Source organism: Coturnix japonica, chromosome 4 (genome assembly GCF_054131305.1).
Source record: "Coturnix japonica strain WE chromosome 4, WE-NBRP24, whole genome shotgun sequence".
NCBI classification, from domain to species: Eukaryota; Metazoa; Chordata; class Aves; order Galliformes; family Phasianidae; genus Coturnix; species Coturnix japonica.
This window is the reverse complement of record NC_140666.1, coordinates 57,045,814-57,062,273: the sequence shown is the minus strand read 5'-3', so window position 1 is coordinate 57,062,273 and position 16,460 is coordinate 57,045,814. Positions and strand designations below refer to the sequence as shown.

Here is a 16,460-nt window from a genome sequence, read left to right as displayed (position 1 = left end):
AAAAGCCTGTGACTAAACTGAGAAAAAGGTAGCCCTGCAAGCTCTATTTTCTTCTGGTGAATGGCTCGCGTTGAATCATCTGCTTGGGCCAGATAATGCTTGCACAAGTTGCAAGATAATGAGTTAAGCTCCACCAATGGAAGGCACAAACCTATGCAGCTCGTTGGGGAAAACATCAAAATGAATGAAGTGGGGTTTGTTGCCTCCCACAGCAGCCACACAGAAGCTGGTCTGTTTGGGGAAGGCACGGTGCCTTTGAGTGCAGGGTGCCCTACCCACAACACTGGTCACCTGCTGGGAGCCTGCATTGAGCCGGGCTACATTATAATTGGATTTTCCAAAGGCATTGCATTAGCATTTTCCATGATCTCACCCTTATTAGCCAAATAGCTAATCAGGAGTCGCGCTCTTACGCTGTTTGCTAGTTAAGTGATCTGCTGCTATAGTGTCTGCAAGCCAACTGCAAATTCACACAGTGATAAAAACTCCTGTCTATCTAACAGGCAGGGAGTTTGTTCTGGGACTAATCTTGCAATTAAATCTCTAATTTTCAATAGATCTTGAAAAAGCAATTTCTCTTCAGAGCTCAGTTCACCCAGAGCTTCGCTCAGGCGCTTCTCAATTCTTTATTGAAAGTTAGGAAAACTTTTCTTTAATCAGCATAGAAAAGAGCAGCATCACAGTAAAAATTAACAATAGAAAAATCCTTTCCCATAGACTCTTCCCCAGTGTGTCCAAAATCAAACTCGCAACACGTTTTATCCTGCATGGCTATTATTTTAATCCGTTTGTATGTTGATGGGAATGAAAATATCTGTTCTAAATGCAGAAATGACACACAAACCATCTCCAGCTGATCTCTATCTGTCTTCATATAGATCCAAAATCTACTGCAGTATGAACTTCAACACATATTAACTACTCCTACGTTACTAGCAAAGCACAAAGGACATCTCATATAGCTCCTGGCACTAAGTCCCCATTCCTTCCTTCAGGTGGGGTCCCCCAGCAGGCTGGGGTACCTCCCTCACCAAGAGCCTGAAAGGCAGTCTGGCAAGTGGGAAGCACTTGATGAACAGCCATTCACCAGAGTTTTAAAGTCTCATAGTATTAATACATTTTTGTTTTAGAAACCCAGGATTTATTCTCTGATTGGAGGCCACATGACAATGTTCAGATTCATTACATTGGGGTTCTTTGCAACAAGTCTTTGGAAATATAAATTTGTTTTCGCTGTGAAGTCAAACTCACAAAATACTTATACAAAAACTTTACAGATACAAATAAGTGTACAAAGAAAAAGAATTACTGTTTTTACATATACACCTTTAGAACCAAATTGAAAGGAGGGCTGGCCTGGACTCAGAATGGGAATAGGCACCTTGTGCCCGGCCTAGCATCGGTAGTACCTGATCCCAATTGCACAAACACATTAAAACAGTGAAGTACATTTCCTTTGTAACACACAACCAAAAAAACCCACAGAATTCAAGACGGTACATCAACAAATCATTCCCAGGAATCTAATAAAAACAATTATAATCCCTAAAGAGAAAGAATCACAACACTATTGAGCTGGAAGCTCTTGAATTCAAACCAGATGCAACTGTCTTCCAAAGCTCCAGCAATAGCTGCATCTTTTATCACAAGGCTTCTTAACAAATAGCCAGCAAAAACAGCATCTTCAGAACAAAGGGCATTAACGCTTCCCAGTGGAGTTTAACCGGATCGTGAGGATCTCTAGCCTGAACGATCTGCTTTTCTATTGTCCTCGCAGGGATTTCACGAGGCATAAATAACATGCACTGAAGAGATAAGAAGCTCGGGGCAAAGAACAAAATAAAATAAAACCAGAACAAAACCAAACAACGAAATTGCAAGACTAGCTTGCTGTCTTGGGTGTACACATCTTCAGGTCAAAGGCCGTCAGCGATGGGCTCCTTTCTCTGACGATGAATCTGCAAAAGTGAATCAATAGCATGATTTTGACATTGAGAAATCCAATCTGCTCGTGATTCAATTCCCTCAGTGTTTTTTCTATACCCCTTTCCTTGTAGCCAACATTGCACATCCTTACAAGCCAGTAATCAGCCTAACACAAATAACAGTGAGCATGAAGAAGCAAAGGAGTGTGGGACATCCTGCAGTGCATCAGCATTCCTAACTTAGTCCTGAATAATCATGGTACAGAGCAAACTAGAGGTCCTATGAACCTCCATTCCCCATATAAAACTCTTCTAGACTTCTAAAAAGAGCAGCTGACATTCGGCAGTGCTCATTAGGTATACAGTATAGCAGTAGGTGCACCCAAGAGAGTAGGTAAGTACAACAGAGGGAAGAATTCAGTAATAATACAACTGTTAAGTAGGTGTCTGTGGTTCAAATGTGTTTGTCAGTAACTCATTCAAGCTAGGAAAACATAAAATGATCAGAGAAAGGAAATGTACTATGGCCAATGTAACACGTCCTTCCTTCCTGAAGTTTCAAAAGATTCTTGAACTGCTGTAACTTGTTACTAGTAGCACACGCACTGGTGCTCACGCCACTTCACTTTCAAGAGAAATATTAGGAGTGAAATGCCTCCGGCAGGGATGTGAATTTGCCTGGGAGAATTGCTCTGCAGCTACTACACAGTAACCCAATCCTTCATGTCTGAACACATGGGGTTGGTGATACCCCAATGCAGATGAAAGAAAGTTAACCAAAGTGTCCACATCTGGGACAAGACACAGCACCACACAAATCATTGATTTTGGCTAAATTTTTCCTTGCAGGTAGTATCAGAGCTAAAGTTCATGTTACTCGTTCAGAAAAGCCAGGGAAGGCAATCATTAGCAGACTGGTTCTTTGTACATGTTTAAGGTAGACAGAAAGAAATATAAATATCGGCATTTGTGTATTATGTACACATAAGATAAATCAATAATGTACAGTTCACTCACCCAGTGGAATATAGTACTCTTATACTATATAGGGCACACCTCAACTTGTATTCCCACACAGTGTTTGTGAAGCAAAACCTTTTCCAAAGAAAACAACTTGATGAAAATGTGAAACACTGATTCTTTGGCCTTGAGCCTCTGAATTGCATTTTGAGAGTACCATGCAGCTCTGGCCCATCACTGCACAAAAGCCTCTTCTGCTCCCAGCCCCAGGGTCATACAGCAGCATGGCACCAACAACCTGCCACAGTAATGAGTGTGGAGGAAGACCAAAAAAGCTTCCATGATGAGGCAATGCATCCACCCTGGTCCTACTTTTCCAGCATCCTCTTTTCTGCTCACTTGACTCCATGAAGAGAGAATGGAAATCCCTCCCCAGTCAGAATAAGGTCAGGTAGCATCCCAGAGCCTTTTCTTTGCATTGCAGCAGCACAATTCAAGTTGTACCAGTGAACATCCTGGAAATAATCACACATCCACTCCCAGGGGGATGGCAAGCTGTTAATAAAATAACTGTCTTGACTTTTCTAATGAAACGTATACAGTAAAGACAGGCTAAATACCAACAGTGTTGGTTTTTTTGGGGTTTTTTTTTTTTCCCTTCTCCTCTCCAGGAAAATTAAGATGTCAGTTAATTGACTTTTTTTTCCTGTTTGTTCTTCACTGGAGACCTCCACAAATCTATTATTCCATTTTACATTTTTCCCCTTCCTGCAGATGCCATTATTTTCAGTGGAAAACCCCACACTTCCCCCCTCTTCTTCCAATTAGCTGTAATTATAACAACATTAGCCGCAAAGTAGGTACCCTTGAGGGCAAAAATCTGGAAAGCAGTGCAGTGTGGAAGGGAACAGGAGATGATATTATAATGAAAGTAAGTGGACATATCAAGCTGCTGCATGTACTCATTTGAACATCCCTAGGGCTTCACAGGTTGCTTTCTGCTTTTCCAAGGTATGCCAACTGCCTGTACCCAGCACAACTGGATCCAAAACTAAAACGAACAGTTTAAGTGAAAGAAATCCAGTAATTGTATCAAATGGGGGGCAACTGGAGTTCTTAAACATGCACATTGAGACTCTTTCTGCCAAGTAAACAAATACAGTAAGATTAATTTCAGAAATGAAGAAAGCAATGCGTGCCAGCACTTGCGGCATGCAAAAGGGTTCTTGCTCTAAGTGGGCTTTGTGCTATAAACCTATTTTCCAGACAATTTCCCATTAAAAACTGAGCTCAGGGAAAACGTCCAAATTTCAGTCGTTTTTATTTTTATTTTTTTTTCCCCCAAACTGTCTTTTCAATTTTACGCAGTTGGATAAGGAAGGAAGTCAACACTATGTGCCAAAAAAAGTGACATTAAGTGCACTTGCTGGAATTCTTTCTGCCTTGCTCCCTAGAAAGGGGGGGAAGGAGGAAACTTGTTCCAACAATTCTGAGTGACAAAGCACAGATATTTAGGAGCTAATGTCCCTCTGAAGGCAGCACAGCTGGCAGAACAAGGCTGAGCTGGAAGGATTTAAGCATGTTTTAGGAGCAGGATTTCCAGAGAGTGAAGAACTGGGGAAGGAACAGTCCCAGAGGCAGACAGGAGAAGTTAACTTCTCAGAAACCTGTTGCTCGTGCAGTGAGTCATCTCTCTTCCTTAGCCTCTACCCACCTCCTACCATTTATCATTACACACTGCCCTTCTCTCTTTACTGCGACCCTCAAGCAAATAGCCTCATGTTTTTGGAAGCCAGGTGATTTGTCCTAACCCCACCCTGCAAATTACGGATGCCCATTACATAATAGCCTGGTCTCTAACACCACCCATCTCTGAAACGTGGCAGGGCACAGAGTGCTCCTGCCTATCTCCCCAAGCTGATTGCCTTCAGATGGAGTGTTTTATTGGGAAGACAGGGAGAAGACATCTTTATTCTCACAGACAAGCTGTGCCCTAATATGAGTCATCTGACTTTTTTTGAGCTAATAGGAAGAAAAAGCAAGAAAATCAGATCCATAAGCTCAGATACAGTCCACGTGCTCCTCTTTGCAAGTGCTTGTTGAATACTTCTGGATTCAGCTTGGATCCCAACCTTTCCAGAAGTTATGTATTATGTGGTAAGTAAATCTTCACTGTCCCACGCAAACCCTTGCAGGTCAAAGTGCCTCTAAGCTCCCATGATTACCAATGGCAATACCATGTTTCTTAACAGGTGAGGCCCATTGAAACTGTTTCTAGGGTCTCAAAGGCCTGAATGGTACTTCGTTAACATTTAAGTAAATGCCCTAGTGCCAGAGATTTGTTTATACAAGCAAGTTTAGTAGTCAATACAATGTAGTTTAAAGAAAAAATGTCATCTTACAACAGCACAGATGCCTCTATCACAAATGCTTGCAAAAAAGGTAGATTCATTTTGAGACAGATTTGCACTCTAATACAACTCATGAGGTTCTTTCCACCCTCCATTTCCTAACTAGGAGTTCTAGATTTTAGTTGTTTTTCTTTAAAGTCTTCCATTTCCCCTGATTCATTTCCTCAGCCAGGAGATGCGCATATACTTTCTCTTGCTACTTTAAGAGCTCTTTATAGCTATAATCACCATAGTTTGAAACGTTCATTGCTTTGTCCTTTGAGATTGACTGTAATTTTCTTTGGGGAAGCATTAATTTTTATTAAAGAAAGCATTTCAAAAATAGCTATGGGCATATGCGAATAAAAATGCATTAAGTAATTTAAATCCTGATTACTGAATCAAAAATATAAAGAAAGGCCACAGTAGCTAGTCCTTGACAACATCATGTCTACAACAGTCAAAAGCTTTTGTTATACCTATTCAGGCATACAGGGAGATCAAAAATCTAAGTAATCATAAATGCATACCAAGATTACTAGTTGTGCTTGGTCACATCCAGATGTTCACACCTGCGTGCACACACACCAGCCTTCAAATTTCCATGTTCTACATGAACAAAGGCAGGAACAAGACACTTGAGGACACTGTTGCATTAGGCTTTGAACTCTGTTCAAGGTCACGCTGGTGTCATTTCAAGCCTGAGGACTGATCTCCCAAGCCATAGTACCCACTGTCTCTGTACAGTAACTTCATCTTACTGCAAAGGCTACAGACCCTTCATTTCACTCAGATTAAATCCTTAAATGGTCCATAGATACTCAGCTGCAAAATACAGACAGAAAGATTACTTAACCAGCAAGAAGAACAGAGTAGCTCCAAGCTGCTTTTACTGAAGAAGGATGTCACTGAACCCCACTTAGCTGACACAGTTCTGAAAGAAGGAGCTGATAGTGCCCTGCTTGGGTAACAAAAGATGCTCCAAACACTGAATGAACATATAAAGGCATATTTCATAGCTCAGCATGATGGGATGGTGAGAAAATAGTAGGAAATCCCTGTGGCAGGTGCTTTAATTTTGAGAATATTCTAGTAGTTCCATTTGAAAAGTATCAATTTCCATAGATACAGGGAAAGATGCGCTCATTATACAAAGTAGAAAGGCAAACCAGGCTTCACTGATGTAGCAGTCTTACAGGAAAGCCTTTTCTGAACTGAGTAGTAGCTAAGAAAAGTGGTGCTAGCCAGAAAAGCAATACAGAAATGTCTACACAAGAAGAGAAGACCTGAAATTACAGCTTCTTCTTTCCTTCATTGGTTACAGAAGAACCTGGAGATCCTCTCATGTGCCTAAAACAAACATTCCTCATAAGGGAGAGCAGAAAACAGTGTGGGCTCAGCTATAAAAAAAACTGCACATAAAGCTATGAATTCTTCCTTGGTGACGTACGACTTTGCAGTCCCAGTGACATCACAGCAAACTAGATATTATTCTCTGCCAGTGTAGAGACACTCAGATTTGAGAGGTGTTTAAAACCAGGTTGGAGTTTTTTTGACAGCATGTCATAGAAAAGATCTGTCTTCTGATTCATCTCACCTGTGTTCTGTTCTAACACTACAATTTGCGATCCATACTTAGTAATTATTCCTCAAGGAAAAAATACCAAAATCGAAGGAAACTTCCTTCAGATAGGGAAAACTTAAGGGCTTGCCCTAGAAACATCAATATCCAAAACAGCATTTCTAAAGGCAACTGCCTCATGCTCAAAGTTGCTGCACTGCTTTTGGTTTTTCTATAATGAAGCACTAGCTCAAAAGAGATGAGATTTATTGGTCAGTTTATCACCTAATGAGGAAATGAAAGCTGAGAAATGAGACTCAGGAATGCTGCCACACATACTAACTCATTTAAACTCAGAAATGCAATTAGAAGTAGTCAAAAAGAGAACAAAGAAATAGGAAAACATTAAGAATACTTTCATCATATATATTCTTGGAGATTCTAAATTTGAAACATTTCTTAAAACAAATGGCTTAAATACAGATTTAAGTGACTATATAGAATATATAAATCCAGGCTACTGCATGTTAACTGATAGTAGACATTGGACTTCTCTGTGACCAACGGCTAATAAAACACTGTTTTATTAGCAGAGATAAAAAGAGCCCTGAAGATATACTGCAAACATACCCTACACAGCACCATGATGGTACTAGTTGACAATTTCTTTTTAGGGGCACTAAAAAAGAAAGGAAAAAGTCTGTGAGTTTCCTATTCACTGTTCCTCTGAGGAGGAGGCATTTGGATGTTCTGGACAAGGAATAGTTAAAAAAAAAAAAAGACAGAACATGGGGTTTAAAAAAGATTTTCAAGGAGACAGAAGTCATTATAATCAAACAGTGTAAAATAATTTGCTTTTCCTTCAGATCCCCTAAGTGTACTGCCCTGGACCACAGCTGCAGTTGGTGGCCGGACGTTTCATACACTGGTATAAACATCCTCTCAGTATTCTCTCGTGCAATAAATCACTCTGAGTTTAAGTGGGAGGAACTACAAAATTAATCTCCTGTCCTCTCTTGCAGTCACAGCACTACTTTCCCTGCAACCACATCAGAACCCTCCAAGCAGTTGCCATGTAATTATGGGAAGCTCGTCCTCTGTTTTGGCAAGCTGTGTTCCCACCGCACCCTCTCTTCTGTACGAATGTGGGGGATTATAAACAACAGAAGAGTTCTTCTGCAGCCATCTTCTTCCAGATGTTACCAAACAGTTTTGGTGGTGAATCCCACCCACTACATATGGAACCCACTCACCCCAGGAAATGGTGCTCAGATGGAGTGTACATGCTCCTGCAATGTACACCAGTTAACCTGGTTGGTCCCCTAGTACTGCACTGGATGATGCATCATTTGTTTGAGACAGTACTGATGTAAAGGGACCATTAATACACAAGAACAAAGAAAAACACAAAACTTACGGTGCCACTATTCTCAACTACACTTGAGAGAAAAGCGGTGCATTGGAGAAATTCTGGATTTGCACCCAGAACAAAGTCCTTTCTTTGTGCTCCCTGGCTGTCTTTTGAGAGGCCTGAATCAAGTACTTCAAAATGCCAAGGAACTTTGCATGATTTCAAATCCAGCTACAAATATTAAAATGATCCTCCTGGTTTCTAACAGATAACTTACATCAACACGTCAGCAAGCAATTAATTTGGTCTGTTTAAATGGTTTTATTTTCATACCCAGCACACTGAACTATCGGGACTGATCAAGAATAGGCATTTTCACTTTAAAGTGAAACAATGTCCTAAGTCCTGCACTTTTTTACCAAGATCTTCTAAAACCTGTCCCATCTTGGCACCCAAGTTTGGCTCATCATTGAATTTAGTTTTAGCTGAAGCAACAGAACCTCTACAGACAATTCTGAGGATATCTACTCCTTAGGACTCCTAGTAGGCATTTAATGAGGCAGATGCACGATCCCATAATGTGTAAAAGAGGCATTTTACCAATTGCAACAAAACCAAAAGCTGTGACGTAGATGGTATTACATTAGAAACTTCACCTGTTTTACACATACACCAGTCTCACCCTGCTGAAGCAAAGCTGTCATGTAAGCACACAACAGATAAATAGGAAAGTTTACTATGTATCCCTCAAAGGCTCCCATATTTAAAAATAGTACAGCTGTTGTCTTACCATTTGCCTTGTGCTGAACATCTGGAGGAAACTGGTCAGGAACATACCACTGATAGTCTGGCTGCACAGAACAATAAAACATTATTACAGCAATATGGACTTCATAGACACTTCAAACAAGAGAATAGCAGCATGTTAAAAACATAATTGTGCTGTGAAGTTTTTTATTAGTCATACAGAAGTAGTTTACAAAAATCTTATATCTAGATTAATTTTCTACCCAGCTGAGTCTTTCAGCTTGCCTCCTTCATTGTGATGTAGGGTTTAGTTGCTGCACCAATTAGAAACACTGTTGTAAACCTTTCTAGATCCCTCAAATAAAAACAAATTAACAGAAACTAATTCCATTTTAAATGGACTTTATAGTTCACTGTGGCCAAGGAATAAAACATACCAGAAGATATGAGCAGGTATCACACTTCAAATTGGCTCCATCCTCTTTACTTAGCAAGACAGATAAGCCTGGTGTGCACTGACATGATAGGTGAATCTGTTCTGCTTTCAGCACAGGTAACACACTGCTTTGCACAAAAGGAAAATCCCTTTGAATAAAGTTCTCTCTCTTTTCTCTTTCCCACATATTAGCATTTGTGTTGCAATCACATTAGCTGTTGTTTGACAATCTACTGAAAATACTGTGGGATGAGAAGATTCCCCATATTTCTTATAAGAAGCACCATTGGGAAAGTTGTGTGCCTACAAGCATAGTACATGGAAATTCTTCATGGTAAGGCACAGCAAGGAAGAAAGGAAAATTGTGCTGTAGTTTATATTGTGCACTGTGGTAAATGAGCATTACCAGTAGAGAAAACAATCCAGGGACCAGGCTGTTCATCTGAAGCTCTATTAAACCATCAATGCGGTTTGACCACTGCATTCAAGCTCATCAAATTCCAGGTAATTACCACTTCAAATTAGTTAAACTGGGGAAATAATTGCTGTTTTGCAGAAATTACTCTAACAAAACCCTGAGTAGTCCCAGGGAGACTCTTACAGACTTGAAGTTGCGGGGGAGAATGACATTAATGTCTCAAAAAGTTCTGCCTCAATTAAGATGGCAAGATGAAGCTGTAGATACAGAAAAGAGATTCAACTTCTGTGTGTGCTTTCATTCATAGTCAATAGCAGAGATTACTATCATACATTGCCAGGGAAAAGGAAGTATCCTATTTTCCCTTGAAGAACACCGTCCACAGGAATTAACTAATTCTGTGCTTGAGGACAAACAAACAGATTTTCATACAATGCAAGACTGTGCTTTACTTTATGCACAGTTAATTTTCCCCTCTAATTGCTCAAAATATATTTATCTGCATTGCTCTTCTGAATTTCTACTGACTTTTTTGTTCTTTGGTTTACTGTTTTCTTTCACGCATACACAATGCAGAGTGGAATGAATTTCAGAAAAAAATTCATGTTAGACTAAACAGATTTTTTCTACTGACAACATAAAACGAGCAAAAAGGGCACAAGATATAAAAAGATTGAAAAAGCAAAAGCACAGACTAAACACACAGGATTATGTACGTTAACTCAGGACACCCACTAAATTCTAACACCTTTCTTCATTGCTAATAAATTGCTCAGGGAGCTATCAAAAGCCCAGAGCAGTAACGCTGCACTCACACAGGCAGAGAATTTCAAAGAAAGCTCAGAATGAAACTAGGAGTTACAAAGCAACCAGTCAAAGTGACCCCAGTGCTCCAACAGGAATGGCAAAGTTGTAAACCCAGTGATCCCTTACAGAATTAGAAAGCCAGCTGATGCAAGTTCAGGGAGAAGAGCCAAAATAATCTGGGACAGTGCCCAAATTGAAGTGAAAAACATTCCGCAATGCTTCAAATTCTGATAAACAGGCAGATAAACACACTCCTGAAGTATGGAAATGAGGTTTGACCACAGCTTTCTGCTGGTTTCTGCAGCCTTCTATGTATTTTTCAGGAACTAAGCTTGAATTTCTCAAATAAATGGACATCTTTAATAGTCAATAGCTTTAAAGGCAGACACAAATATTTTATGTTTAAAATGACATTCATCATGTTTAAATGGGTCCTCGCTGGCTTTGAAAGAGTACAGCCTTCCTTTTAGATAAACCAGAGCACTTCAAAAATATCAGTCTTTGAAGCATTATTTTTCTTGAAATAGAGAACTCAACCTGACATAACCTGGCCTAAACAAAAGCATTACCCTTCGTGCTGAGGATTAAAGTACAAAAAAATAAAAACCTCCTATTTCCTACTGTGTTATCTACATATAAATGTAACTCCTACTTATGTTTCTTTTTTTCCCCCCCTCTTCTCCCACTACACAGGCTTGCTTGGGAAAACTACAGTCTTAAGGTATTCATGGTCAGAGTGGCTCAACCCCAGTAGAACCTCATTCCACACATAATCCTATTTTACATCAGAGGACCAGAAGGAAGATAGTACCTGGTACAAGAGACAGCATCTGGAATTTCACCCTTACAATTTAACAGCAGCTCTGTGCATCTTACAGCTGGCTTGTCAGCGTGTGGAAACGGGGACAGGGAATGTGTGACTGTGCATCTGTCTACAGGAGTATAGCCTAAAGGTAGGACAGCTGCTGTCTCATCAGCAAATGCAGAAACCATAGGTAAAGCACAGAAACTATTTTCCAGTGACAAGGCCAAAGAAAGAAATACTCAGGGTAGGACATGGAGATGAGCCATTAGTCAACAAACTTTCTTAGTCAGACTAGAGAGAAGAGAACAAAGTAATGCCGGCTGCAGCTAAATACTCATTTTTGTCACTGTCATTTATTCTGAATGCCCAGAACTGAGATCCAGTTAGAAAAGGCTCTGAATTTACATGAATGTAAATTAATCTGAGGAACCAGCAAGAGTTCAATCAATCTTTTTTTTTTTTAGATTATAGGATGACCACCATTATCACTGAAATCAAATGGATAACAGTCCCCTTTTTCTTCACAGTAGTTTAAAAATAATTATTATTTGCCAAAATTATTCTAAAACTTACAAGGAAGTATATACTTAAGGTATATAATTATTTACAGGCTTAAATCGCTATAATTCTTTTTCCTCTATGCACAGATTTCAGCTGGCTATGCTTCAACTGAGACATGGCAGCAATCTATGCAATTTAGTACTAAAGACACTGGAACAGCAAGGAAGAACAGAACACGCTCATAAAAGAAAACCAGCATGTTGAGACAGATAATTATGGAAGAGAGCCTGTGCAGAGCTAAGAAAGACTCTTCAGAATCTTGAGGTAATTCTAAAACCTGTATAAAATCTTGGTCTGGCACCAAAAACAAATGGAAAACCAACACATTTGGATACTGGTGAGGACAGCAGTATGGCAGCACCGTGTTAATTCTTCTGTGGTCACCATGCTGTGAGAAAATCAGTGCCTTTGTGAAACTGGAGAAGGTGGGAACCTTACTGAGTGCTGCTGCTGTTCTTGTGCTCTGCGAGACACTGGGTGGACTTGAGGATCTTGATAGTGAAGAACCAACCCACAACTCCCGTAATTAGCACATGGAGAGAGAAAGAGTGGAGGTGGGTAGGTGAGCCTCTCAGACCGTACCAGAATGTCTTTTGTCTGTCAAAAAATAAACAAAGCAAGAAGAAACGCATTACTAACAGGAAACGACAAACAGCAGAATATCCACATAGCAAATTCCTTGGTGAAAAGGAACAGGGAAGAAAAAAAACACTCTCAGTGTGTTTCACAATGTTCAGTTTATTCTCTCGAATCTGTTCATGATTTAAAAAAATAAATTAAGAAATTTGATCTTTGACATGACACTTTTTATATTAGAATTTTTCTCCTATATATGGCAAGCACATTTCTGGGTGTTTTCTGTCTTCAAGAGATTTTCATCTCATGCCATAGCTTTCAGTAGCTTAAAGCAAACCTACACAGACAGGTACTCGTGCAATAAGAAAAAAATCAACTTCTGGTCCTCTGACAATGAACCAAAATCTATGGTCTAGAGATTTGGTTGAGTCTTATCTTAGGCTGCATGCCAGTAGAATCAATGGGAATTTGCCAAGGGACAGAACAAGGAGGAATGACAGATGAGTCAGAACTAAATATTTTGACTTCAGAAAATAAACTAATAAATATGCTGTATAACCGTATGACTGCTCCCATATTTAAAGTCCCTCATAAGTTCTGTTTAATCATATCCCAAGGCAGGAAGAGACAAACAAGATGAGCCCAAGTGTAAGTTCCCACTACTCATCCGCCTCAAAAATTTCCTGTGGAAAGAGGCAAGGCTCAGCCTAGTGAAAAGGAAGAGCTGTGCATATCATGGAGGAACCGACGCACTGGAAATTCCACACCCTACCTGGTCTCTCTCATCTGTTCACAGACACAGATAAGATGTGGAATGGATTTTTGCTGCTGCTGATCACACAAGTTTAAAGCCCAGTACTCTATGTGGGTGAGCCTCAAGTACACATCCACTAGTCTCTGTTTCCTCTAGAACAAACCGGTGAGCCCCAGCTAATCCCCAGTTACAACAGATCTGACCTTTTGGCAGGGGGAGAGAGGAAGAAAGAAGGAGGGCACTTGTTCTCCCAGCGTAAAAACCCAAACCCTTCAGACTGTCTTGCCACGTGCAGTGCCACCAGCTGTTGTGGCTGGCAAGCAGAGGGAGAGGCTGGGGGTTTATGAAATGGAGATAGTTCCTCAGTGAGCCCAAGTGCCAGCATTTCAGTTACATCCAGCAACAAGGAACAGGAAAAGAGAGCATACCTGCTGCTGTAACTGCCTTTCTTGTTCCTTTCCTTTCAGACAGGTCTTCATCTGTGAAGAAATGAAATATTCACCCTAATAAGCCAACTTTCAGAAAGCCACATCCAAAGCTGTTCCTGTCATTGCAGTGCAGCAACAGCCAAGTTTTGCGCACACCCCAATCAAAGACATGCACTACCCATAGAGTATGTTGAACGTGTGCACTGTGGAAACATTTCTTGCTCAGACTGCTGGGGAGGGTGGAAGAGGACACGCAGCACTGTTTGTAGTCCCCTATTTTCACAGCATCCACTGACCTGCTAGAGCCATGCAAGTTATGTGTTTATGGTTTCTAGACAAAGCAAAAATACATTGGAAGAATGTGCCTGAGTGCATTCTCCTACAAAATAAATAAATAAATAAATAAATTTAAAAAAATTTCTTTATCAAACCACACAGGAGTAGGCTGGAATGGGAGAAATATAATTAAAACATGTTTGCATGCAATACTAACAGATTTGTCCTAGGTATTTTTGTTTGCCTAGGAGGATTTCTATTTTATTTTTCACACTTGTGTGAAGTGCTTTGAAGCACCTATAAAAGCACTCACTAGCCAGAGGCTCTAATACTAATGCCAGCCCATGGCTGGGCTGAGAACAAGGCAGTATTGCAGTTTCTGCTTTACAACAAAGCTGGGGCAGACAAAAAATCATCACAGAACATTTTGGTAATCAGCCGTTCTTTTAAGACATTGCACAATTTTGTTGAGAAAAGAAACCTCAGCATTTCATCATTTTTAAATGGGGTTGAGAAAGCTTGAAGTTTTACATGCCATGACTTCGCCTTGGCTTCCTGAATGTCTATGAACAGAATTCTGACACTACTCCGAAGAGATAAAAAGGATGTTGCAATAACAAATTATTCTAGAGGCTGCTCAGCTAATTTGCATGGAGACATTTATTTTTTTCCTCAGTGATATTAATATTGCTCTGTAATTTCCATGACAGAGGTCAGGACTCATTACAGACACTTTTCATTTCAAAAGCTGGTTCAATGTCACGACTCTAATATCAAGTGCCAGCAAAACAATCAGGAACCCTCTGGATTTGTTTTTGATTCCCCCTTCCATTTTAAGATATGTTCAAGGGATTCTTGCCGTAAACTCTCTCCTCATCTGCTTAATTTAGAAGTTGTCTCTAATCACTTCTCATCTTCTTAACGCATTACTTCAGAATGATTTCATCCCAGGTGGTGACCTCACATAAAATTCAGTGTCAATTAATAGGAGCCAGAAAGCCTTGGGATGCGTGAAGAATGGGAAAATAAAAATAAAATACTCATGTGTTGGCAGGAACATCTTTTTTTTTTGACTCATACCTTAGAGTTTAGTTTATTCAGTTGAGCCTGTAATCTCTCATTAGCCCTCTGCAATGCTTCTTTCTCCTCATTAAGTCTTTCTCTGTCAGATCTCTCCTTTCTGAAGTCTTCTTCATATATTTGTACCTGCAATCATTATGACCAAGTTTGTGAATTTCAGCAGAGCCACACAGACATTTTAATCCACTTTTTTGTACGTGGTTGCTTTTTAAACATTGGCCAACCAGAGGGCTGCATCACCAAAGGATCCCTCTTTACAATCCTGCAACCAAAATATTTTCCCCCATCTTTCTTTTCAAATTAAAAATAGCAAACAAAGAGTCTCCAGTGTCACATATCAACTGAAACAGTCCACAGCTTCTGTGTTCATAGACAAATGTAATCACTGGGGAATATTCATTTTAAAGACTATAAATAAGACTGCAAAGATGATTAAAGACATGGATATTTTCAGGGGACATACAGTAGTAAAGAAAATATTCCCTTTTTTCCCCAGTCTTCTTTTCAATTACAAGCCCTTGTGAGCATCCTGGGGTCGGTACAGCACAAAAAAACAACTTCCAGCACACAGTCTGACATAACATTATCATTTTATCCAACCTAACAATGAAAAGCTATGATTAAACAATATCCTGCCTTTTCCATAGCCACTGAACATCACTGAATACTACATGACAAGATCAGCCTTGAGCCTGTCTTGTTTTATGCTCTTGCAGTTGCCTGTAGTTTTACTTTATATGTTGCTCTAACCATCTAACATTGGTGAAGACCAAAGGATTATGCTGCACAGAAATACTGGTACAATTCAAGGTTGTATATTAATGACCAGAAGACTTGGACTAATCAGGATTGTCAAGAAGTTTAGACCTTGCCTGAAACACTGTGGGAAGGCATTTGTAGGAGGATGCCCTTGCCCTAGAATCTGGAAAAAGGATGAGAAAAAAGAATTGGCCAGTGTGCCTTTTGTCTGTGATATGGGACCTTTGATTCCCCCTCTCAAACTGCTGCCCAAAGAACTTACCCATCTCATCAAAGAGGCAGAGGGGATCACTGATGCACAATTCAGAATGCAAACATGGGGGTTTGACCCAGTTTCTAGAAGACAAACTGCCCTTTGAGGAATACAATATCTTTTCTCTTCCTATATCACCAGGGGTCATAGCTCCGCATCCTGTTTAAAAAACATCTGACCACCCAGGGCACAGAGAGCAAAATACATGTCCATAAGTTAATTGATACTAAGCTGGCTGGCTTAGTTCTCCAGCTAATGGACAGGCATCCACCTTGTGTGAACCTGGAGGTTGGTGGCACTTCCACAGACAAATAACAGCAGAAGTACACTGAAGCGGGAATGACTTTCAGAGCTTCCAGGAGTCCTTTTGTGT

At 40.1% G+C, this 16,460-nt stretch overlaps 1 protein-coding gene across 7 annotated transcripts in view; it reads right to left on the bottom strand.

Moving 5' to 3' along the window:
• Positions 1–586: 586 nt before the first annotated feature.
• Positions 587–16,460, bottom strand: part of TNIP3 (TNFAIP3 interacting protein 3) — a 73,757-nt gene continuing 57,883 nt past the window's right edge. For 4 of the 7 annotated variants that reach the window (XM_015861936.3, XM_015861937.3, XM_085546921.1 and 1 more), the window contains exons 10-14: positions 15,076–15,201; positions 13,720–13,770; positions 12,400–12,558; positions 8,978–9,038; positions 587–1,958 (exon numbers count right to left, since the gene is read on the bottom strand). In XM_015861936.3, coding sequence (XP_015717422.2) covers positions 1,927–1,958; positions 8,978–9,038; positions 12,400–12,558; positions 13,720–13,770; positions 15,076–15,201 — 429 coding nt within the window. In that variant the 3' untranslated portion in view covers positions 587–1,926. Of the gene's footprint in view, positions 1,959–8,977; positions 9,039–12,394; positions 12,559–13,719; positions 13,771–15,075; positions 15,202–16,460 lie in introns of those variants that run through there. The other 3 variants (XM_085546922.1, XM_085546923.1, XR_014945896.1) reach the window with 3 other exon arrangements.